This window comes from Rhinatrema bivittatum, chromosome 2 (assembly GCF_901001135.1).
Source record: "Rhinatrema bivittatum chromosome 2, aRhiBiv1.1, whole genome shotgun sequence".
NCBI classification, from domain to species: Eukaryota; Metazoa; Chordata; class Amphibia; order Gymnophiona; family Rhinatrematidae; genus Rhinatrema; species Rhinatrema bivittatum.
Window position 1 is genome coordinate 714635050 of NC_042616.1, and position 22509 is coordinate 714657558.

Genomic DNA, 22509 nt, shown 5'->3' on the forward strand with positions numbered 1-22509 from the left:
GGGATTTTCCCGGATGTGCCGCTGTGATTACCTGCATGACTTCGAATGTTTGTATGGGCCTATTTAGGAAAGCTAGCTGCGAGGATGTAATAGTCGGGAGGTTAAGGTACCGAAAGAAATCCTCCATCTCTCCGGGATCCCCGCCAGAGTCCTCCTTATAAAGCATACTATAGAAAAGATGAAATAGTTCACTGATCTCGGGTACCTTAGCTGTGACCTCTCCAGTGTCCCATTTCATATTGGGTATGAATGATTTCCGCCTCTGTGTTTTTGTTAAATTTGCCAGTAAGCGACTTGGCTTATTTCCAAATTTGAACAGGTTTTGCTGTCCTTTTTGTAAATAGGCCTGTGCTCTGTAGTCTAAAAGTGTATTCAGGCAGCCAAGGATACTAAAGAATCCCTGTCTGGTACGCTCAGAGTTCTCCTGTATTAGTAATGCTTTGGCCCTGCGCATCTGTCCTTCCAAGTATATAATATCCTTATTGAGTTGTTTATTACGAGAGGAGACATAGGCAATGATTTCCCCCCTAAGTACCGCTTTGCCAGCATCCCAAAACAGTTGGGGCGTATCCATATGTTGACGGTTGTTTTGGGCATAGTCTTTCCATGCGTTCTGCAGAAAAACCTTAAATTGGACATCATTCTTAAGATACCCCAGGAATTGCCACAAGCGAGTGCTGGGTGTCTGGATCTGGGATGTAAATTGAATAGATATTGGGGAGTGGTCGGATACTGTCTGGGCTTCAATAGTCGCTTCTGCGATATTATGTAGTTGATCTTGTGGTGTCAAGATATAGTCAATACGGGACATCGTTTTATGGGCTCTTGCAATGTTTGTAAAATCTTTTTCGTTAGGGTGTAAAATACGCCATACATCGAGGAGCTCCAACTGATGACACAGGTAAGCTATACCCTTTCTCCGTTTCCCATTAGGGTGCCTCTGCGGGGGTTTCTTATCAAGCGAAGGGTCGTGAACATAGTTAAAATCCCCTACCACATAAAGGGAACCTTGAGTATGTATGTGAAGTAAGTTACTAATCTGAGTGAAAAAAGCATGATTGTATGCATTGGGCACATAGACATTACATAGGGTAAACGGTTTAGCGTTCCAGATGCCTATTACGATAATATACCTGCGTTCAGGGTCTGTGACTTTTTTTTAATATTTGCAGGTTAATAGCCTTACGAAACAGTATCGCTGCCCCTCCATTTCTATGCGCCGCTGCAGCATATAGGCAGATGCCCACCCAATCCCGCCTAAGCTTGTTACTCTCCAGGTCTGTAAGGTGTGTTTCTTGGATACACGCTACCTCAGCCTTCAAATGCTTCAAGTGGGATAGTATTTTCTTTCGTTTTACCGGGGTACCCAATCCATTTACATTCCAAGAGATTAACTTAGTCATTGCCCATAGTACACATCAGCAACAGTACCATTGCTTGTGATCTAAAAGGAAGAAACTTCCAGCCTAGCCTCCTCCTGGCTACAACCTCTCCCAATGTCCCCAGCATTTGTTGCACAGAAAAAAACAAAAGAAATTTCTGGGTAATGTCCCCACCAGAAACCACTGAGACTGCGAAAAACCTTCCAGTTGAAAGAACAAGGCCCCACCATCCTCCTACCCTCCCGCATTCCTCTCTTAATTCCCTACCCCTGCCCCTAATTCCCTTCCCCCTGTCCTCCTCCCCCCCCCAGCCTCCCATTACCCAAAACCTAGCAAAGTCTCCCCCTCACTCCTCCTCGAGAGGGTTCCTGAGGTCTAGTCCAGAAGTGTTAGGGCACCGCTCCACCTCCTGTGTTGGTGTATCCTTGCTTTAACCCATAACGGCATCTCAAGGATTGTCTGTCAACAGCATTCTCTCTCGCAGTCGAGGCCCATCTCCGGTTGCAAAAACCATCTCCAATATAGTCAACATAGTCTCATTAACATATTAACAGTTCTCCGGTGCTGTCGCAGCTTCTCCCCTCCAATGAACTATAAGCTGTCACCAAACTAACTATAGCTGTGGCTCCATAGAACTCGTAACTGAACTCAACTTATACGAATACTGACGGTACTGCAATATGAGCCGTAGCCCCCGCCGTACCTTCCCTAGAGTTCCGGCTCTAAATAGGCAGGTCCAACCACCAAGAACTACTTGGTTCCTCACGGCGGCGTCTGTCCCCAGCGTCTATGCACAAACTTCTGCGCCTCCTCAAACACGGGGAAGGTATGCGCCGTTCCATCAACCCATGTTTTCAGTGTGGCCGGGAATTGCAGGCCGAATTTAATTTGATTGGCCACCAATAATGAGCACAGCGGGGAGAACTTTCTCCACATTTGGGAAACCCTTGCTGAGTAGTCCTGGGTTATCTGAATTTTCTGACCTTGGTAATTGATTTCACTTTTCTTTTTGTATGCCAGCCAGAGGGCCTGTTTATGTGCTCCATTCAGGATCTTGGCTATAACGATACAAGGTCGGGTGTCCATCTGTCTGGTCCCCACTTGGTGCGCCCTTTCAATACGCAGGCGACCCTGCAGTTCCACCATGCCCACGGCCTCCGGCAGCCATGTCTCTAGCAGGGAACTGAGCTTTCTGTCGGTGATTTGTTCCAAAAACCCCAGGAAGCGAAGGTTCGCCCGCAGTCTTTTAGTGTTGATTCTTGCCGTACAACCCTGTCGGTGAGTGCCGCTGAATCGTCCTCCACAGTGGACACCCTCCCCTCAAGCTGCTTGATTCTTGGGCTTACCTCCGCCACAGTTTCTTTTACTTTGGCGAGTTGGGACAGAACACTGGCTAGTTTCTCATCCAGTGTAGTCGCAATTGTATCCCGCAATATAGACACACTAATCTGTTCGGGAAGGGAGGGTTCTGTATCTCCGCTCTCCGCCGCCATTTTGGTTTCTACCGCCTTCCCTTTCTCTCTTTCTTTGTCCTTTTTTGTACTTTTCGTCGCCATCAGCCATGGGGAGCGCTGCATATAATGCACTATCGACATATGCCGATTATCCTCAAGCAGAAGTTGTGAGAGATATGAGCCGGTAAAGCGTGATGCCGGTAGATTAAGTGGAGCGGTGCCCGGAGCTCACTAGGAGCACGGCCGTCAGAGCTCATCACCTCACGTGACCTCTTTTTTTTTTTTCCTGTTAACCGATTGTTTGAATGGTTGTCTTAATCGATTTGATCATATATTCTTTAGTTGTCCACAGTTGGCTTTTGCAGACAGTACTAGTGGGCTGATGTCAGTGCAGGGGTATATATACTGTAACATCAGCTTTGCTCTGACTCCATTCACTGGTGTGGATTAACTTGTCCTCATTAAGGAAAAGGTCCATCAAACCCAGTTTCCAACAGTGGCCAATCCAAGTCACAAGTACCAGGCAAGGACCCAAACATTAAATAAATCTCAAGCTACTATTGCTTAATAATAGCAGTCTATAGATTTTTTTTCCTCTAGGAACTTATCCAAACCTTTCTTTAAACCCAGCTACACTAACTGCTGTAACTACATCCTCTGGCAATGAATTCTAGAGCTTAACTATGTGCTGAGTGAAAGAAGTTTCTTTCATTTGTTTCAAATGAGCTACTTGCTAACTTCATGGAGTGCCCCCTAGTCCTTGTATTATCTGAGAAGTAAATAATCAGTTTACATTAACTGGTTCAAGTCCTTTCATGATTTTGTAGACCTCTATCATATCGCGCCCCCCCCCCCCCCCCCCCTCAGTCATCTCTTCTCCAAACTGAACAGCCCTAACTTCCTTAGCCTTACCTCATAGGGCAGCCATTCCATGCCACTTGTTTTGGTCACACTTCTCTGCACTTTCTCCAGTGCAACTATATCCTTTTTGAGATGCAGCAACCAGAATTGCACACAGTATTCAAGATGCGGTCTCACCATGGAGCGATACAAAGGCATTATGACATTATCAGGTAAGTTGTAATTTCTCTTTATTTTGTAGCTTTTTCCTATCTTGTGCAGGTCTATAACTATGGGGTAGATTTTCAAAGGGGTACGCGCGTACCCCCCCGAAAACCTACCCCAAACTCCCCCCCCCCCCCTGCGCGTGCCCCGGGAAGCGTGTAAGTCCCGGGGCTTGCATGGAAAGGCGTGCATGGGGCGTGGCATGGGTGACGTGGCATTTCGGGGGCGGCACCGAGGGCATGGTTTCGGCCCGGGGGCGTTCTGGGGGCGTGGCCGCACCCTCCGGAACAGCTCCTGGGTCGGGTGATGGCGCGCCAGCAGCCTGCTGGCACGCGCAGATTTACGTCTGCCTCCGGCAGGCGTAAATCCGACAATAAAGGTGGGGGGGGTTTAGGTAGGGGAAGGTGAGGGGAGGGTGAAAGAAAGTTCCCTCAGAGGCCACTCCGATTTCGGAGCGGCCTCGGAGAGAACAGAGGCAGGCTGCGCGGCTCGGCGCGCACAGGCTGCCCAAAATCAGCAGCCTTGCGCTGCTGATTTTGGGCAGCTTGTATATATCTATATATTTATAGATATATTTATTTATATATATATATTTATAGCTATATGCAAAAAGGGGGTGTTCAGGCTTCTAAGGCCCCAATTATATAAATAAATAAATAAATATAGAAGCCTGAACACCCCCTTTTTGCATATAGCTATATATATATATATATATTTATTTATTTATATAATTGGGGCCTTAGAAGCCTGAACACCCCCTTTTACACACATACAGATATATATATTTTTATATATATATATATATATATATATATAGGCAAAGAAAAGGGTGATTGGGATTGGATCAGGCTGCTGCTAGCTTACCAAGTTTTGCTTTTTTTTTTTTTTCTTACCTGTCCATATGCTGAATATAGCCAGGTCGGTTAAGCTGAGTAATACTAAACTTATCTAAATAACTTAAACCTACTATCCACATGACCAGACTTACCAGGTAAACTTAGCAGAGTAGTGTGAATAGCACTGTTACTAGCTAGGTTTATGTCCTACCCCGGGAACCCCCTGTTCTGCCTCCTTTTTAGCCAGATAATCACCCATCTAAAACGTATCCAGTTAGTGGTGACAGCTATTTCAAACTTGCATTTTGACTGTCCTGCTTAAGTTTAAGACTTATCCATACAGTTTGGATATTGACTTCTAAGCCTTTTAAAACACTGTTGGTTCTTTTTTTAAGTCTTGTACTTGGCCAAATGCATTTTGGAGCTAAAAGCGGAGGGTAGGAGTGCACAGAAAGGCTTATTAGAAGAGCAACACAAAGGGTACAGAAAATAGCAATACCTAAAGAACAGAGACCTAGATTCATCATTTTGCTATAAATTTCTCATAACACCTGCAATAAAAGGGTGTGGTTAGCACATGTTGTGGTATCTTGAAAATTACCCTATTTTACCGCTTCACATAGGTGTGTTAAATCTCACACCTGTGCCATTTTCACAGGCATTTCCATGTTTTGGGCTGCTCCTGGCGAGAGAGACTAAGGAGAATGAGGAAAGGTACACTGTACTCTTAGGGGCGGATTTTAAAACAATACGCGCACCGGTACTTTTGTTCGTGCCACTGGCGCGAACAAAAGTACACCAGATTTTATAAGATACACGCGTAGCCGCGCGTATCTTATAAAATCCGGGGTCGGCGCGCGCAAGGGGGTGCACATTTGTGCAACCTGCACGGACCGAGCCCGGCGTGGCCTGCCTGTTCCCTCCGAGGCCGCTCCAATTTCGGAGCGGCCTCGGAGGGAACTTTTCTTCGCCTTCCCCTACCTAACCCGCCCCCCCGGCCCTATCTAAACCCCCCCCCCCCTTACCTTTGTCGGCAAAGTTACGCCTGTCGCCGGCAGCCCCGCTCCGTCCTCCGGTCCCGGGGGCGAGGTCCGGAGGCCTCGACCATGCCCCCGGGCCGGTGCCACGCCCCCGGGCCCACCCCCGAAATGCCGCGGCACGGCCCCGAAACGCCATGTCGTTTCGGGAACGCCCCCTCCCTCCCCGTTTTGAAAGCCCCGGGACTTACGCGCGTCCCGGGGCTTTATGCGTGCCGGCGGCCTATGCAAAATAGGCGCGCCGGCACGCATAAATCCTGCCGGATTTACACGTGCAGGGGTTTTAAAATCCGCCCCTTAGCCAAGTTTGATGCACTCTGTCTAGATGATATCAAGCTAGGTCACGAGTACAGTCTACAACTCTCATCTTTGGGTAACTTCTCTCACTCCAAATCAGGATCCCTCCATACTGATGTGTATTGTGCTTCTCATACGTCCCACGGTGCATGTAAAACTAGCCCCTAAACCCTAGCTAACCACTAAAATCTCACCTAGAGTGACTAGTTGACCCTCTTGTACCATGGCCCCAGGCAATGTACATAAAAATATCAATGAGAATAACAATAAACATGACATACTTAATAAAAGGGAATAAAAAATAAATTTAAAAACAGATATAAAACAAAACCATAAAACAGTATCATTAACCAGTATCAAAAAATTGCAGCTCAGCAAGCATTAAGATCTTATGCCTCTCTTCTTTATAAAAATGTTTTAAGTCTTTGCACATTCTCAAGGAATTCTAGAACTGTGGATAGACATGGACCTATCAACCAACTGCCTAGGTATGGGAACACCCACCCTCCCTGCCAGTGAAACTGTGCCTCCAGTATTGTAAATCATTTTGTGAACATCCTTAGGAGGACAGCAAGGGCTATTAATCAAATTTACTTAGGGAATAGCCACTGCTATTAATTGCAGCAGTAGCATGGGATCTTTAGTGTTTGGGTAATTGTCAGGTTCTTGTGGCCTGGTTTGGCCTCTGTTGGAAACAGAATGCTGGGCTTGATGGACCCTTAGTCTGACCCAGCATAGCAATTTCTTATGTTCTTAAGTGGAGCACCATCTATTGGTACATACAGCCATCGTCATAAATCTGACAAACTGCTGCTGTGCAAGATGAATCAGGGTGGGGAGCAGGAGTGAGTGCACATAAGCTTCTTTCAGATGCAGAGCATATATCTAATACCTCAGCTGAATGAAAGGCAGAATACTCTGAAGCAAGTTGATTCTGAACATTGCCTCTACTCCTATATTGTTCAGTATAGGCCTTAATCCTCCTTTCTTCTTGCGGATCAGCAAACAACTGGAATAGAAGCTCTAGCCATACAGCTAAGGAGGGACACGTTTGACCACCTTATTCTGAAGGAGTAACTCCACTTCCAGTTGTAGATGGGTAGACTGAGAAGGGTCACAGTAGAAGACTGAAGGCTATTAGGTGGGAGCAGGGGATGGATAAGCATAAGTGGTAATCACACTTCACAATTTTCAGAATCCACAGGTCATTGGTGATATACAGCCATTCCCAGAGGAAGGACTGAATGCTTCTTCCAGAGGAGGTGGGTCTCAAAATCATCAAAAATGGTCCCGGCCTTAAGTTGTATTGGCTGTTCATCCTTTGGCTAATGATGTTCCCTTCATCAAATTCAGGTGCATAGCTGCTATTACTGAAAAGTGGGAGAAGCTCAATGATGATGAAAAGAGCGGAAGATGCATCTTTGAAAGAATTGATGCTCATAGGGAAATTCACATCAGATGGGGGATAGTTGGTTCCCCACTGCAGCCAATAATAATTGCCAGGGCGATTGATGTTCTTTAAATCACTCACTGTTTCTTGAACTCTGTCACCTATTAAGTTGTCCACTGTACAGGCAGGGCACATCCGAAAGACTATTGTGCACGTCCTTTCAGAGGTTCCTTGCTTACAACCATGCGAGCCATCGAGCTTCTACAGAAGCACCCAAAATCCTGTCTGCAGTATCAAAAACTTTGTAAGCAAAATGATTTAGGTGCTTCTCACATTCCTCCACTTCTTGGGAGAAGTCTGTTTGATCTGGGTGTGTCAAATCTGTCAGAGACTTTAGCATGCACCATATAGAGTTGGGGTTACATTGGCCACCCTCCAGTCTTCAGGTACAATGGATGATTTTAATGATGTTACAAATTTTAACTAATAGATCAGAAATTTCATTTTTTAGTTCCTTCAGAACCCTAGGATGCATATCATCCGGTCCAGGTGATTTGCTACTCTTTAGTTTGTCAATCTGGCCTACTACATCTTCCAGGTTCACAGTGATTTCGTTCAGTTCATCTGACTCATCACCCCTGAAAACCATCTCCGGAACTGGTATCTCCCCAACATCCTCATTAGTAAACACGGAGGCAAAGAATTAATTTAGTCTTTCTGCAATGGCCTTATCTTTCCTAAGAACCCCTTTAAACCCTCTGTCATCTAATGGTCCAACCGACTCCCTCACAGGTTTCTTGCTTTGGATATATTTAAAAAAGGTTTTATTATGAGTTTTTGCCTCTATGTCCAACTTCATTTCAAATTCTCTCTTCGCCTGTCTTATCAATGTTTTACACTTACCTTGACAATGCTTATGTTTTATCCTATTTTCTTCAGATGGCTCCTTCTTCCAATTTTTGAAGGATTTTTTTTTGGCTAAAATAGCCTCTTTCACCTCACCTGTTAACCATGACTGTAATCGTTTTGTCTTCCTTCCACCTTTCTTAATGCGCGGAATACATATGGACTGCACCTCTAGGATTGTATTTTTTAACAATGTCCAAGCCTGTTGAACACTTTTAACCTTTGCAGCTGCACCTTTCAGTTTTTTTCTAACTATTTTCCTCTTTTTATCAAAGTTTCCCTTTTGAAAATTTAGTGTTAGAGCTGCAGATTTACTTATTGTCCCCCTTCCAGTTATTAGTTTAAATTTGATCATGTTATGATCACTGTTGCCAAGTGGCCCCACCACCGTTACTTCTCTCACCAAATCTTGCGGTCCACTAAGAATTAAATCTAAAATAGCTCCCTCTCTTGTTGGTTCCTGAACCAATTGCTCCATGAAGCAATCCTTTATTACATCCAGGAACTTTATGTCTCTAGCAAGTCCTGATGTTACATTTACCCAGTCAATATTGGGGTAATTGAAAACTCCCATTATTATTGCACTGCCAAATTGGTTTGCTTCCCTGATTTCTCTTAGCATTTCATCATCTGTCTGACCATTTTGTCCAGGTGGACGGTAGTATACTCCTATCACTATACTCTTACTCAACACACATGGGATTTCTACCCATATAGATTCTACTGAGCATTTACTCTCTTGTATGATCTTTATCCTGTTGGACTCTATACCCTCCCGGACATAAAGTGCCACACTCCCACCAAGTTGATCCTCCCTATCATTGCGATATAATTTGTACCCTGATATAGCACTGTCCCATTGGTTATCCTCCTTCCACCAAGTCTCTTTGATGCCAATTATGTCAATCTCATCATTTGCTGCTATACACTCTAACTCTCCCATCTTACTTTTTAGACTTCTGGCATTGGCATACAGACATTTCAAAGTGTGTTTTTTGCTTGTTTTAACAACCTGCTTTTCAGTTGTTTGGGATAATTCAGAAATCATTAGCTTTGGTGATTTTTTACATATAGGCATATGAACTATGTTTGCTTTTAATGGAACTTCTCTCTTGGGGTGCCCTAACTCTCCTGTTTCATTAGTATCCTTCAAGGATACATTTCTCTGAATCATGCACTGCTGCAGTCCGCAACACATAAGTCCCTGTTTGTTTCATTCATGGGTTCATGAAACTCACGGCGATCCCTCACGAATGAAACATCATATATTAGTTTCATTCTTTTGGTTTGCAGTGATTTCTTAGCGGCCATTTGAAATAGGAGAAGGCCATGTGGGAGTATCCATAGCAAACAACCAGCCCTTTCCTGTGAATCATAAGTGACCTCACAGCCCTGTCATAGAGTGGGTCAGACAGATTGGCAAGGAGACCAGAATGGCAACCTATCAGAGCTAAGCATCTTTCTAATTCAGCCAATTGCTGCTCTCATTGCTCTGTGATGCTGTTCCTACTGTACTATTTATACCTTAAGAATGAGGCGTGCCAGGCACTTTATTCTCGGCTGTTGTTTGGGGAGGTGGCTTTACTCAGAGCTAGTCTGTGTGTCTCAAATCTGTATTCAATGGCTATTGCTTGCTACTTTGATAGAATTTTCCACTGAAACAGATAGTTGTTTGTTTTTGCTGCTGTGCCAGTCAGGCTTTTTTTTTTACTGCACTTTTTTTTTTTTTTTTATTGAACTCAGACTTTCTCTCCCACTGAGCCAAGCTGCCAGCAGTGGCATTTTGCTGTGGATCCTACCCCACTGGGGTAGGTTGCAGGCAGGGTGTGGGTGGGAGATAGTGTGAGAGATGCAGTGGCTGTCTGGGAGTTGGTATTTTCAAACAAGAAGCAGCATCACTAGGAACTGTGCTTGCTCAGGCTTCCAGTCTTTTCCCTGGAGTTTAAATTTTTTTGTGCACATACAGCAGTCTGTTGTAGTGTACAGCAAGGCACTGCACTGTGCAGTTTTCCACACTCACATATATTGATACAGAGGTGTTCATTCACCAATAAAGAAATAATTATTTTAATTGAAATCCCTAGTAGGTAGTGACATTAAATCCATGATGTCAGAGAAAGGTAGATGAGTGATTGGGACTGGCACAGGAGGCACTTCAAAAGGCAGTGCTGGTCCCCTATTAAAGATAAAAAGGGAGCTGTTCCAGTCTAAAATCTCTGGAGGGTCAGGCAGTTCCTTCTGGGAAAAAACTGAAATTTAAAGATGATGCACTGCCACCACCTGTTTCTGACCCTGTTGTTTTGGAGGTGAGGGAAGGGGAGGCTGAGTGATACAAGACAAAAGGGTGAGACCCAAAAGCAGCAGTGCGACAACAGACTCTACTTAGTGCTGAAAATGTAGCGCAGACACTGTTTGCTTCTGATTCCAATGAAGAATCATCTTGTGTGGGATTCTCATAATCAGAAATGGAAGAAGTAATAGCTGAAGAAGGTTTAAGAGGATGAGTTAGTTCTGTCTTAGCCTCCACTTCAGTGCGGCAGGGGAGAGATTAAACTGATGATGATGAGGAGGAAGAGCAGTCGGCGCAGGCACAGAGTGTGACTGATGCCCCTGGCATTGCTTCTCAGGGTGCACCCACTACTTCAACTCCAGTGCTAGCATCCACCCCAAAGGCTAAAGAGAAGGGATCACAAAAGAAATCTGTGCTCTGGAGCCACTTTAAAGTGATGGAGGACCCGAATTTTGCTCCGTATAATTACTGTGCCAGGGCTATTAGCAGAGGCAAGCAAATGGGACAGTTAACTAATTTTGGCATGATGCATCATATGCAGAAGCAACACCCAACAGTACTGCCATCTGGGGATGGTGGCAGTACCAGTCAGGGGACCCCTTTTTGCAGGCAGCGTAAAGTGGTTGAAAAGGAGCAGAGTCATCCCACGCCCTCAGCCCCTTCTAGCAGTCAGGTGGCAGGCCAGCAGCCCCCTGCCATGTGTCAGACACGACAACCCACCATGGAGGAAATGGGGTGGTGTTTGGTAATGTTATCCTGGGGAAGGAGGCAGGCATCCTCAAAAGTTGTAACCAGGAGCATTGGGGAAATGATTGCCCTTGATGACCAGCCCTTGCAGCTAGTGTAGAATGTGGGTTTCAAGCATTTGCTGAAGGTTTTAGTTCCAAATTAAAAAGTCCCCTCCAGAACCACATTTAGCAGAAAGGTCATCCCCAGCCTGTATAACCAGTATCGCAGCAGCATCCAAGTGCTGTTAGCCAAGGCAGAGAGGAGGGTGCATTTCACCTGCAATATCTGGACCGCCATGAATGCTGCACACTCTTACCTCTCCCTGACAGCACAATGGTGGGACCTGGCTAAGCCAGGGGCAGGCAGCAGCTCTATTAGTGAACAAGTATCAGGGTGGAGGTGGGCTTTACTGCACACCCACCTGACGGACGAGGCCCATACCTCAGCCAATATTCTAGCATGCATCAGACAGATGCTGGCGGGCTGGCAGCTACACCAGTGAGACAGGACTCTTCAGGCAGGGTTCTTTGTCACAGACAATGGTGCAAACATGGTAAAGACAATAGCCGTCGGGTGCTTTCAGAACATCCAATGTTTTGCATGCATTCTGCTCCTGGTAGTGAAGTCAGCTCTGGGCTTGGCGTCCAATCACCAAGAGAATGAATACCTGCATACGTTAATACACAGGAATATAGCAGCACACTCCACAGAAGTGTGAAGGTGGGGCAGGTTCTCCGTGAAAAGCAGACTATTTGAGGATGTCTTACAAGCGTCTCATTCAAGACATTGGCACCTGGTGGAATTCCACCTATATGATGCTGCAGAGGTTAGTGGAGCAGCAGACCTTTCTGTGGAAATGGACATAGGTGGGCAGAGTCCCCTAGGGCATCATGATTGGTTAGTCATGAATCAGCTGTTAAAAATCCTGCAGCCCTTCAAGGATGCCATGGACGAGCTGACTTCCATAAGTGCCACCTTGGCTGACATCATCCCTATAGTTAATTTTCTGGAGGAAAATTTGGTGGACTTTAAACAGGAAGAGGGAATGAGAGCAGAGGTGCTGCATTGTCTGGACCTTTTGCAGAGGCAGGTGCAAGAGAGATTAAGACCTTTAACAAAAGACCACACATACATGCTCACCATAGTCTGTTATACCTGTGTGAAAGGGAAACTCACCCTACAGTTCGATTGTCTCACTTATGTGAAGAACCTGCTATTAGTAAATGTTCGGAAACAGGAGCGCCATAGGCAGAGACAGATTAGGCATGAAGCAGAGGAGGAAACAGCGGGTACTTCAGAGAGTAGTGCAAGCCCAAGCAGGAGCAGCACTGTCAGTGACAGCTAGTACTTCCTCCTCCACTTCAGTACGCCTAAGCCATGTTGCCCTTAAAAAAATCATCTGTTCTGGAACGGGCTAGAGCGAAAGCAGCTGGCAAGAAGAACTCTCAGCCCACCCCAAGCAAAGGAGACACCAACACAAATGTCAGTGACACAGTATCTCACAGTGCCCATAGAGGACATGCAGATAGATCCACTGGCATATTGGGCACACAAGTCCACTGTCTGGCCACACCTAGCCAAAGTGGCTCAGTGATATCTGTCATGTCCACCAACCAGTGTGCCCAGTGAACGTGTATTTGCAATGACAGGGGATATCATGAGCCCTCATTGCTCAAGGCTGGCATCAGAGTTGATGGAAATGCTAGTGTTTTTGAAAATAAACATGCCTTTGCTTGGGTTTTCAGATTTTCCCTGTGAATGGCAAGATGAATAATGGCAATTTAAAGCCTTGCAGCAGCTCCAACTGCCTCATATGCTCCAGATAATATCAGCACATGTACCTAACCCCAAACGCTGTGCTTGTCTAACTACCTCAGCTCTGCCAGCCTGTCTTGCCCCTATCAACTTTCTGCCACTCTGCCTTGCTGCCATACACCAGACGACTCACTCTGCTCCTTGTGGTGTTCTTGCCACTATCATGGTACCTCAGTGTGTTGGTCCTAGTCTTTCTGCTGCTTTGTCCCTTTATCGGCGCCTTGTGTTTTTTTCTGACACACTTTCATCTTGCTATGTTCCCCCTTCATTGTGCTGTAGGATGTTGATGCCACCTGTCTTGCCACTTTGCCTGTCGTGCTGCCTTCGAGGGTTCATGCAACTGTTTTGAAGCTGTGGTGTGTTTTTGACATACTCGCTGCTGCTTTGCACTTCTTGCCACGCCTGGTACCCCTTTGCCCCTTTACAGTGCCTTAGGCTATTCATGCCAATTTGGTGCCACTTAGACTGTGGCAAAGTGCCTTGGCGCTCTTTTCTCGTTCTGATGATTGCTCCCCAGAAGTTTCATCAGAATTGATAAGAAAACCCCAATTCTGCAGCCAAAAATAGGCTGCAAATACTTCCCCCATTGACTTTAATGGCAAACGAAAACCGAATGAAATTAATAAACGAATTGGTTTTTTCCTCTATGAAACTAATGAAACGAATTTGGGTCCCAGCGAAATGAAAAACGAAACAAAATGAAATTTTTCCTTCTGCACATCCCTAGTCATGTATGTGAGAACCATCTGTCAGCTGTGTCCAGGCCGAAAAAAGGTTGAGAACCAATGGACTAGATTATTTTGAAAATTGCCCTTTATATGTATAGTACAGTTGTAGAATCATACCTGCATTAAGGCTCGGGAGGAATAAAAAGGGATATCTGAGGCTGACACGTTGCTGGAGGGGGCGATTAAGGCTTAGTAAGAATGAGTATTGAGGGAAGGGTATACCAAGTGGGGGAGAGGAGAAAGGACTGAGGAGTGAGTGGGACATGGACAAGTTCGGGGGGGTTAAAGGATGAGGACTGAGCACAAACACAGACTCGCACACACAATGTAAAGAATGCGTTTGGAAAATGTTATATACTCCATGAAGTACACTTTTCAAATCTTGAGAGGGAAGGGACTACATCCTGACTTTTGTGATCTCTCAAATTCTATAATTTATGATGAGCATTCTTCTAATAAAAGTATAAAAGAAGACAGCAATACAGGATTTTGAAAATATTTTAATAATAATATAATGTAGTGCAGGTTTACAGTTCCAGGATTAAAACCATGAAAAGCTGAGTTTTGCTCTGGATTTTGCAATTATGTTGCTTGGTGACTGGTGCTGCCATGGTTTTGTTATTAAAGTTATTAAAGTTTCATTCACAGAGCCAGAAGCCTGGAAGCTATCACCTCTGCAGCATGTGTTCCACTAAACATTTCAAAGGGTTAGGCATAAGCCTGAAGTAATAACATGTTAAAAAAAAAAAAAAGAGTTAATTCCTGTTGCAGTAAGCCAATAGCATGCAAATGCAGCTGGAGTTTAAAAAAGGGCACTAAAACCAGAAGAAAAGGGTATACTAAAAGGTGCACTTACTTTACTATAGTAATTAACATAAAAACAAAACAAAACACTGGAAGTGGGCTCATCCAGCTCTGGCAAAGGGACTCTGCCCCAAGAGCCCTATGACAGATAATCTGACTCCTACCCACCTATCCATATACCTGCTACCCAATCCATCCTCCAGGCCCCTCCCTGCCCCCATACTTATCTAGCTTTTACAATGCCTCCTCCTTTTCCTTCTATTCTCCCCACTGGCCATTGAAAAATGGTGTGAGTTCAGTTAAGGTCACTAACTTTTAGCAGAACCCCTGCCCTTTTTAAATGGCCAGTGGGGAAGGCAGAAGGAATAAAATACATTCTATAGGACTGGAGTATGGGAATCTATAGAACATGCTTTGGGGGGAGGGTGGTAGGAAGATGGAAGCTGGGTTAGTGAGTCAGTGGTGGTATTTGGGGGGGGGGGGGGGGGGGTCTTTGTCTCTGGAATCCTGGATTCAAGAACTTCAGTGGTTAGCCCAGTTTTTTAAGATTGCAAATTTACCTCTTGGGCCAGAAATGGAATAAAGTTAACTCACATTTCTGGGGCTAGTGTTAGTCTATGGTTCTGTGCCTTGTGTTCTTATGTGCCATCGTGGCCCAGACTTGAGTGTACTGCGTCTGTGCATGGATCACAGCATCTGGCAACCCTCAAGTCTGGAACCACGCTGGCACAGCACCATAGATACTAGCCCTAGTAATGTGAGTTAACTTTATTCCATTTCTATTTATTTAAAAAGTTGTATATACCGCTTGCTCAGCCGGCTTCTTCTAGCACCCTTCTTACATGTAACAAAGAGGGGCAGAACCCTCGATTATTGCAGTGAACTAGCCGCATGACGTCATAATATGCAGCTGGGGTGCCTGTCACGTGCCCCTCGAGCGTCGCAGCCTGCTTGCCGCATGATGTCATGGAAGGCAGCGGCGGGGCTGTCACGTGCCCTAGCTCTGTGTCGCGGACCGTGGCTGTGTGTCGAGCCGCGCGCGCCTCCCCCCCCCCCCTTCTCCGGACGAGCTCTTTCCATTCTCCCCAGACCGCGGCCGCAGCGTGTGGCCAGCAGAGCAGGTCCGGCGCCATGAAGATGAACGCACCTTGGGCTCGCTTCTATTCCAACAGCTGTTGCCTGTGCTGCCATGTCCGCACCGGGACTATAATCCTCGGAGTCTGGTACTTGGTAAGGCAGACGCATGCGGTTGCTTTTCTGTGATGGATTTACAACGGCAGTAGCAATAGGAAAAGAAAACACTGCAATTTGCAGTTCAGAGTTGGCGCTAGTGTAGCTGCATTATTAGCTGCTATCTTTGGGACTGCATCTCTAGCGAGGAGTGAGTTAAGAGCCAGAGCGCTGACAGTTGGAATGTGTAATAAAATTACTCAGCATTTAAAAAGTCAGCAAATTCATACTTTTTTTTTTTGTTTGCGATTTTATCAGAAGCAAATGAATAGGATGCAATTTACTGCCGTTTGTTAGTATTGGTACCTATTCCTAAAGAATACTAATTGGTTCGCTAGGTACGTTTCGAATTCTGCTTTAAAGCGCTTTTTTTTTTAAAATGTTTTAATGCAGAATTTACTCCAAGACTTAAAGCTGTCTTGGGTACACGTATAGGTTTCAGGAGATTACTCTCCAAAGAGTTTTATTATTAGAAACGTAATTCTTTTTAATAAGATAATAGCAGGAGCCCATGAAATAAAGCCAGGATACAATCAACCAAAGTGAGTGTATAGCTTATGTTTTAGCAAAGCTTATTTATATTTTTCAAATGTTGAATGCTGTTTCGTCTTTGCTTATTTCAACTTGAGAATGACTATGTTAATATCCTAAAAGAAATTAAATGGAAATTATATATTTCACTTATGGAGTCTAATACCGATCCTGGCAGTTCTTGCCGTCCTTTTCTATCCTGGGTATTTCAATTCTCAAATCAAAACTTCCTTGAGTCTGCATGCACATAATTACTTATTTTGACAAGCTTTTCTAATGTCTGAAGCTAAAACAGATCCTCCCAAGCCAGCAGCAACATATTGTGTTTGTATGCAGATTAAATTCTGGAGCCCTATCTCATCCCCTGCCCCTGATCATTTAGATCAGCTGCCCTCTGAGTAATTCTTTGAGATAAGTCACCTTGCTAAAGAGACAATGTCATACTTTTCCTTTCTAGAGGAACACTTTTATGAAGAGGGGAGGAGGATGTGCATAATATTGTAAGATATTTAAATCCAGATATTTAGCAAGCCTAAGAAGCTTCTTTAAAATGCTCACACTTTGAAGGATGAACCATGTCAAAGAGCTTTAGGCTATAAATAACAATTGCAGTATATAAGAACCCAGCTGACTATCAATCTCTTAAAAAAAAAAAAAAGAGCTTTGGTAAGGCCGCTGATTTAATTATGCATTGACTTATTTATTTGCTGTTGTGCCATGTATATAGTATAGTTACTCATAGGCATCAGTTTCTGGGGAAACTGATAATGTGGAGGCAGTCTTGTCAGCCTGTTCCAGAAAAGTTATGCATTTCTGTTTTTCTGGGATATGTGGTGGCACCCCATCCATTCTTACTCATCTGATGGGTAGCACACGTGCTAAAGAATGGACAATGAAAACTCATTTGATGAAAGTCTTAGACGAAAAGGGACAGTGGAGAACAATGATGGTACAATTAGGTGCATAGGGGTGCAGACAAGTGGAGCATTCTGTCATTGTAGCAAATAGCACAGGATTAATGAGATGGCACACTGCTTCAACTCCTTTTGTCCACAGAGAAAAAACAATACTACATTTTAATGCTGAGTCAGAACACTTGCCTCCCATTAACCATCATTTCAGTGTATTTATATTGTTCTTATATCTAAAGCACTGTACAGTGCTTAGCAAGAAATATGTGCAGTAAGCAAAAGGTGAGAGCCTCTTCTCAGTCTAGTTAGGTTATTCCTGTAGGGAAAATGTCAGCAAGCCAAATTACATAACCCGGAGCTGAACCTTGACACCAGGATCAGCATCCCTGCTCTTCTTAAATGTGTCTCAAGAGCTCGATATCCAGAGAGTGGATTGGGGAGGGGGTAAGTGCAGTTTAACATGCCCTTTCAATAGCACAGTATCCACCCTGGCATGCAACGCTGTGGGGAAACTCATCCTGTACTCCTTCATGTAGAAGAATGTGTCTTACTGAGTCATTAAAACCAATGCCTAATTGCCTATAGTGTTCACTTTTTCTTGGAGGTCTTCTATCCAACGATTAGCCAGTCCAACCTTCTTCTGTGATCTTATGGAATTGGAGACTGAATGACTAAGGACACGGTTCCTTAAAAGGACTGAACCCCACAATAAATATTGTAAATGTGGACATATCACACAGACACAGTCACATACATTCCCAAATCAAGCCCTGATTTATGTGGTTTAACCCCAACCACATTTTGTAAAGCACCTTTTCACCCATGCTCTGAAAAACCTTTAGGCCTAGAGACTGTTCTTGTGCAGAAAACAAAACTTAAAGGGGACTGAATGAAAGAAATTCTGTTGATTAAACAAAATATTTCAAGGGCGGACTATGCAGTAATCAGTGTGTGTGTGTGTGTGTGTGTATATATATATATATATATATATATATATATATATATATATCTGTCCTTGGACAGATGACCCAAGCTCATCCCTCTGTATAGCATTAATATCACACAATTAGTATTGCTAATTCTATGTTTACCTACAATTTTCTGAGGAAAATAATATTTAGAATAAAATTTGGCAAACTCTCCAAAAAAACAAGGATATCTCTCTGTGGGTCATCTGTCCAAGAAGGACTGGGGAAATTCAGACAAATCAAGAAAAACTTCTGTTCAGGAGGTAGGGTAACAGCCTTATACAGGGTGGCCCATGGAAAAGTAGCCTGCTTGCGTGGCACTGGTATTGGAGGCGGGCTACTTTTCCATGGGCCACCCTGTATAACCTGTATAAACCCCATTGGACATGAGTTCTGTTTCAGAAGGGGCATGCCTGCCTCTCTGCTCCTAAACCATCTAGAAGCCATGCATTGTCTGATACCACTATTGACAAAAAGGTGAAGGAAGGGTGGAAAAAAGACAGGAGCAACAGCTGCATCCTCATAGAATCCATGTCAGAACCTCAACTGTAGCCTCAAGACATAAGGTCAGATATATTAAAGGCTTTTTACCTGTTTTATGTCTATGGGAAAAAAAAAAAACATCGGGCCTTCAGTGTTTATACAATGCAGTGGACATTAAAGACAGAGCCCCAGCAAATACAAGCTCAAAATATGATGCAGCAGTACTTACAGAATCCCACAAGGCAATTTGTGGAGTTGTAAAGATCAAAATATAATGGATTTTAAAACAATTACTTAGCTTTGTGTTCACCTTTGGTGCAGGGATTCCAGACTTTGGCTTTATCTCAGATCTCCTGTTTAACAAAGAGAGCTCATGGAGTTAGCATACTGAGTGATTCCTTATAGGAAAACTGTGAACATTTTAAACTGTTCACATTTTTTAATATCAATATTTTGGTCCAGTGTGGATCATTCTCAGGGCCACAGATTTTTACTACACAAGCTTAAAAACCTACCACTGTACCAGAATCCCTGTGGCTTCCAAGAAGATATAGCCAGGCTAGAGACAGTCCAGAACGGTGCGAAATCTGTAGCAAAAGCACTATGAAATGAGACTTAAAAACCTAAGCATGTTTGCTCTAGAGAGAGAGAATAATAATCAATAGCGGATATGATGGAGATGCTGTATTCAAATACCTCAAAGTTATAAATACAAGAAGAAACCTTTTTAGGAAGAAAGAAATTACTATACAACTCAAGCGTTACATTGGAAAATATTTCTTCACAGAAAGGAAGTTGCATCCATGGAATGGCCTTCCAGGGTTGATGGTGGAAGCAAAAACTGTAACATAGCTTTAAAAAAAAAAAAAAAAGGCATAGGATTAGCACAGACAATCCCTAGTGGCACAAAAAGGAAAAGCCAGAGATCAACTGTGGTCCTACACAGCACTGCTAGAGGAAGAAAGCTGGACAGATTAGATAAGCACTGCAACAAAGCCCAGCTAATCTGCCACCACATTCTCTGTTTCTGTTTCTAAGCCCTCATTACAGTCCAGCATCTAGCGCTGTTTGTTATCAAATCTTGCAAAGGCTGAGAAAAGGGGGCCAAAGCAACTGGTGAAAAATATAGGTTCAGTCTCTCTATCTGTATCATATCTCAAATAAAGGCAGGGATTCTAGTTATAAACACCAGCATCCAATGTTAACTAGTTCATATACGGTAATCTGTTGTAAGTGGAGGAATTACATTGAAGCTGTTTTTCATGATTTATCAAAGATGTTTTATTAGATTTTGACTGGGGGATATCCAAAGCTGGTGGTATAGTATTCTTTCTGAAGTCCTCCAATTATGGTTTTATTAGGATGGGTTTAATTTATTAGACCACTTATATTAGCTTAGCATTACATTTGTACTTGTTCATTAGTTTGCTGATTTAGCATTCATCACATTTAGAAACCTAAATAACTTTTGGAACGCCACAAAGGCTCAGCCTATCAGTGGGCTTGAATAACTTCAGAAAGTTACACTGGTGCCTGGGAACGGATACACAGAAATTTTAAAATTTGAAAACATTTAACCAAAATGATTTTTATTATTTATTATATAATTTAATATATAACAAAATAGCAATGACTTATACTGATAAAAATAAATCCCAGAAAACCCCCCAGAAAAGATTTCTTTGAAGTAGGGATGAAAGGTGACTATCATGCAGCTGCTTATGGATTACGGATGGAATTGCTAAATAGGATGTCCGCTGTACTTGGTTGAAGTTTATGAGAAACAGAAATGCTGTAGAATTCTGTATGGGTGTAAGGAGCAGTAGATTCATGTGACCATGAACACTTAGGGGGAAATGAAAGATAAGAAATGTTTTAGCTGAAATTGGTTGAAATGGGTTGAATAAAATAGAAATCAGGCTAAGGGTCAAACAAGAATCATGGTTACTATTACAAAAGGTAATTAATGTCTGATGGAACAGTTGATTAATTTGCTAGATTGGAATTGAAAGACTAAAACTTAATTTGGCCACCTTTTTTCAGTACTTGATTCAGAAGCTGCTTGATTGTAGTGACATGACAGGATCTCTGGATTGTAGTGACATGACAGGATCTCTGGAACTGTGATAAGCACCTTTGAGTATTTAAGATTATTTAATAAAAAAAAATCTGTTTCACCATCATTGCCTCCTTTCTGGTCTCAAGTGAGACAATTTTCAAAGGATTTACCCAGTATTTTAGTTGGGGGGGTGAAGAAAAATAGCTTGCCTACATTTGATTTTCCAACATATACATGCTTTTTGATCACCCAGTCAGGCACTCGCAGAAATCATAGGTGAAAAGTATGAAAGCCATTTGCGCATGTGAACCTGCAGCTAATGTCTAGTACAGGGGTGGCCAACTCCAGCCAGCCACAAAAAGCCAGGATTTTAGGATATCCACAAGGAATATGCATGAGACAGATGTGCATGCAAATCTATCCCATGTATATTCATTGTGGATATCCTGGAAACCAGGCCTGTTTGTGGCTCTCAAGGATCGGAGTTGGCCACTCTTGATCTAATAGTTTTCTTTTTAAAATTATCCACAAGGTAAGCAGGTACAAATGTGTGGACATGCCTTGCAACTAGGCAGACTACTGAAAATTGCAGCCTACATAGATGAATCAAGCATAATCTCACACATGCACATGTTGCATGCTGAATTGCTGGACAGCTCCTTTCTATTGATGCATTGTTTTAGCACACATACTCCCTCAGCAACAGAGGCCTGGGAGAGCCCAACTTGTTAACTCACAGAAGTTAAGCAGGGAGACCACTAGTTGTGAAAGTAGGTGCTGTGGAGCTGCAGAGGACAGCGGCAAACTTTTGCAGGTTTCTCCTATGATAAGGTCACAGGTACCTTGGTGGAGTGATAACTGCTCAAACCTCAAACACCCAGAAACTGGTAGAAAGAGGCTAGGAAAAACAAAAATACTGAGACCTGTCATCTGACCTGTGTAATGGAAATTCCCTCAGTGAGACTCCATTGTTCTTTCTCTAAAGGAAATACACTCATGTTACTAAGAAAGCTGATATGTTTGCAAGTCCTTTTGTGTGGCATAGGCACAGTTCACAAGCAAGGCCACTGTGATATTAGTAGGACAGTTGGTAACTAACACAAAATCACGTTGTCTTAATTTTAACATATCAAAATAAATGTGTGCGTTTATAAGCCAACCAGCAACAGCTGGGTATGAAGTAAACAATATAAACTTCAAACATTTGCAAAACAACTCAAAAGATTATCTGCAAATCAGCAGGCTGGAAGTAAAAATCAATAGTAGCCCAATATCATTATCCAAATAAACAAAATTGTACACTAATGTCCCAGCTACTGCTGGGAAGAGTTCAGAGCTGCCAAAACAAGCTGTAATCACCGCAGGGATGAGGAGGATTATTTAGTGTATGTATCTTTGATGCAAATACAGTCACCAAATGACCTACTGCAACACAAAACAATTATGGAACCAGAAGGTAGTCTTCCCTATGGCAAAATAAAACTTATAGCAGACATGACTCAACTTACTCAGCAAGGGAGCACACACAGAGTATCTTGACAGCAAAAATATAAAAGTTTTATTTTCACATCTTATGCCAACATTTTGGACCAGT

General features: G+C 43.4%; 1 protein-coding gene across 5 annotated transcripts in view; it reads left to right on the forward strand.

Moving 5' to 3' along the window:
• Positions 1 to 15719: 15719 nt before the first annotated feature.
• LAPTM4B (lysosomal protein transmembrane 4 beta) overlaps positions 15720 to 22509 on the forward strand; it is a 164259-nt gene continuing 157469 nt past the window's right edge. For 3 of the 5 annotated variants that reach the window (XM_029591764.1, XM_029591765.1, XM_029591763.1), the window contains exon 1: positions 15738 to 15963. In XM_029591764.1, the coding sequence (XP_029447624.1) occupies positions 15865 to 15963 (99 nt within the window). In that variant the 5' untranslated portion in view covers positions 15738 to 15864. Of the gene's footprint in view, positions 15964 to 22509 lie in introns of all 5 variants that reach the window. The other 2 variants (XM_029591766.1, XM_029591767.1) reach the window with 1 other exon arrangement.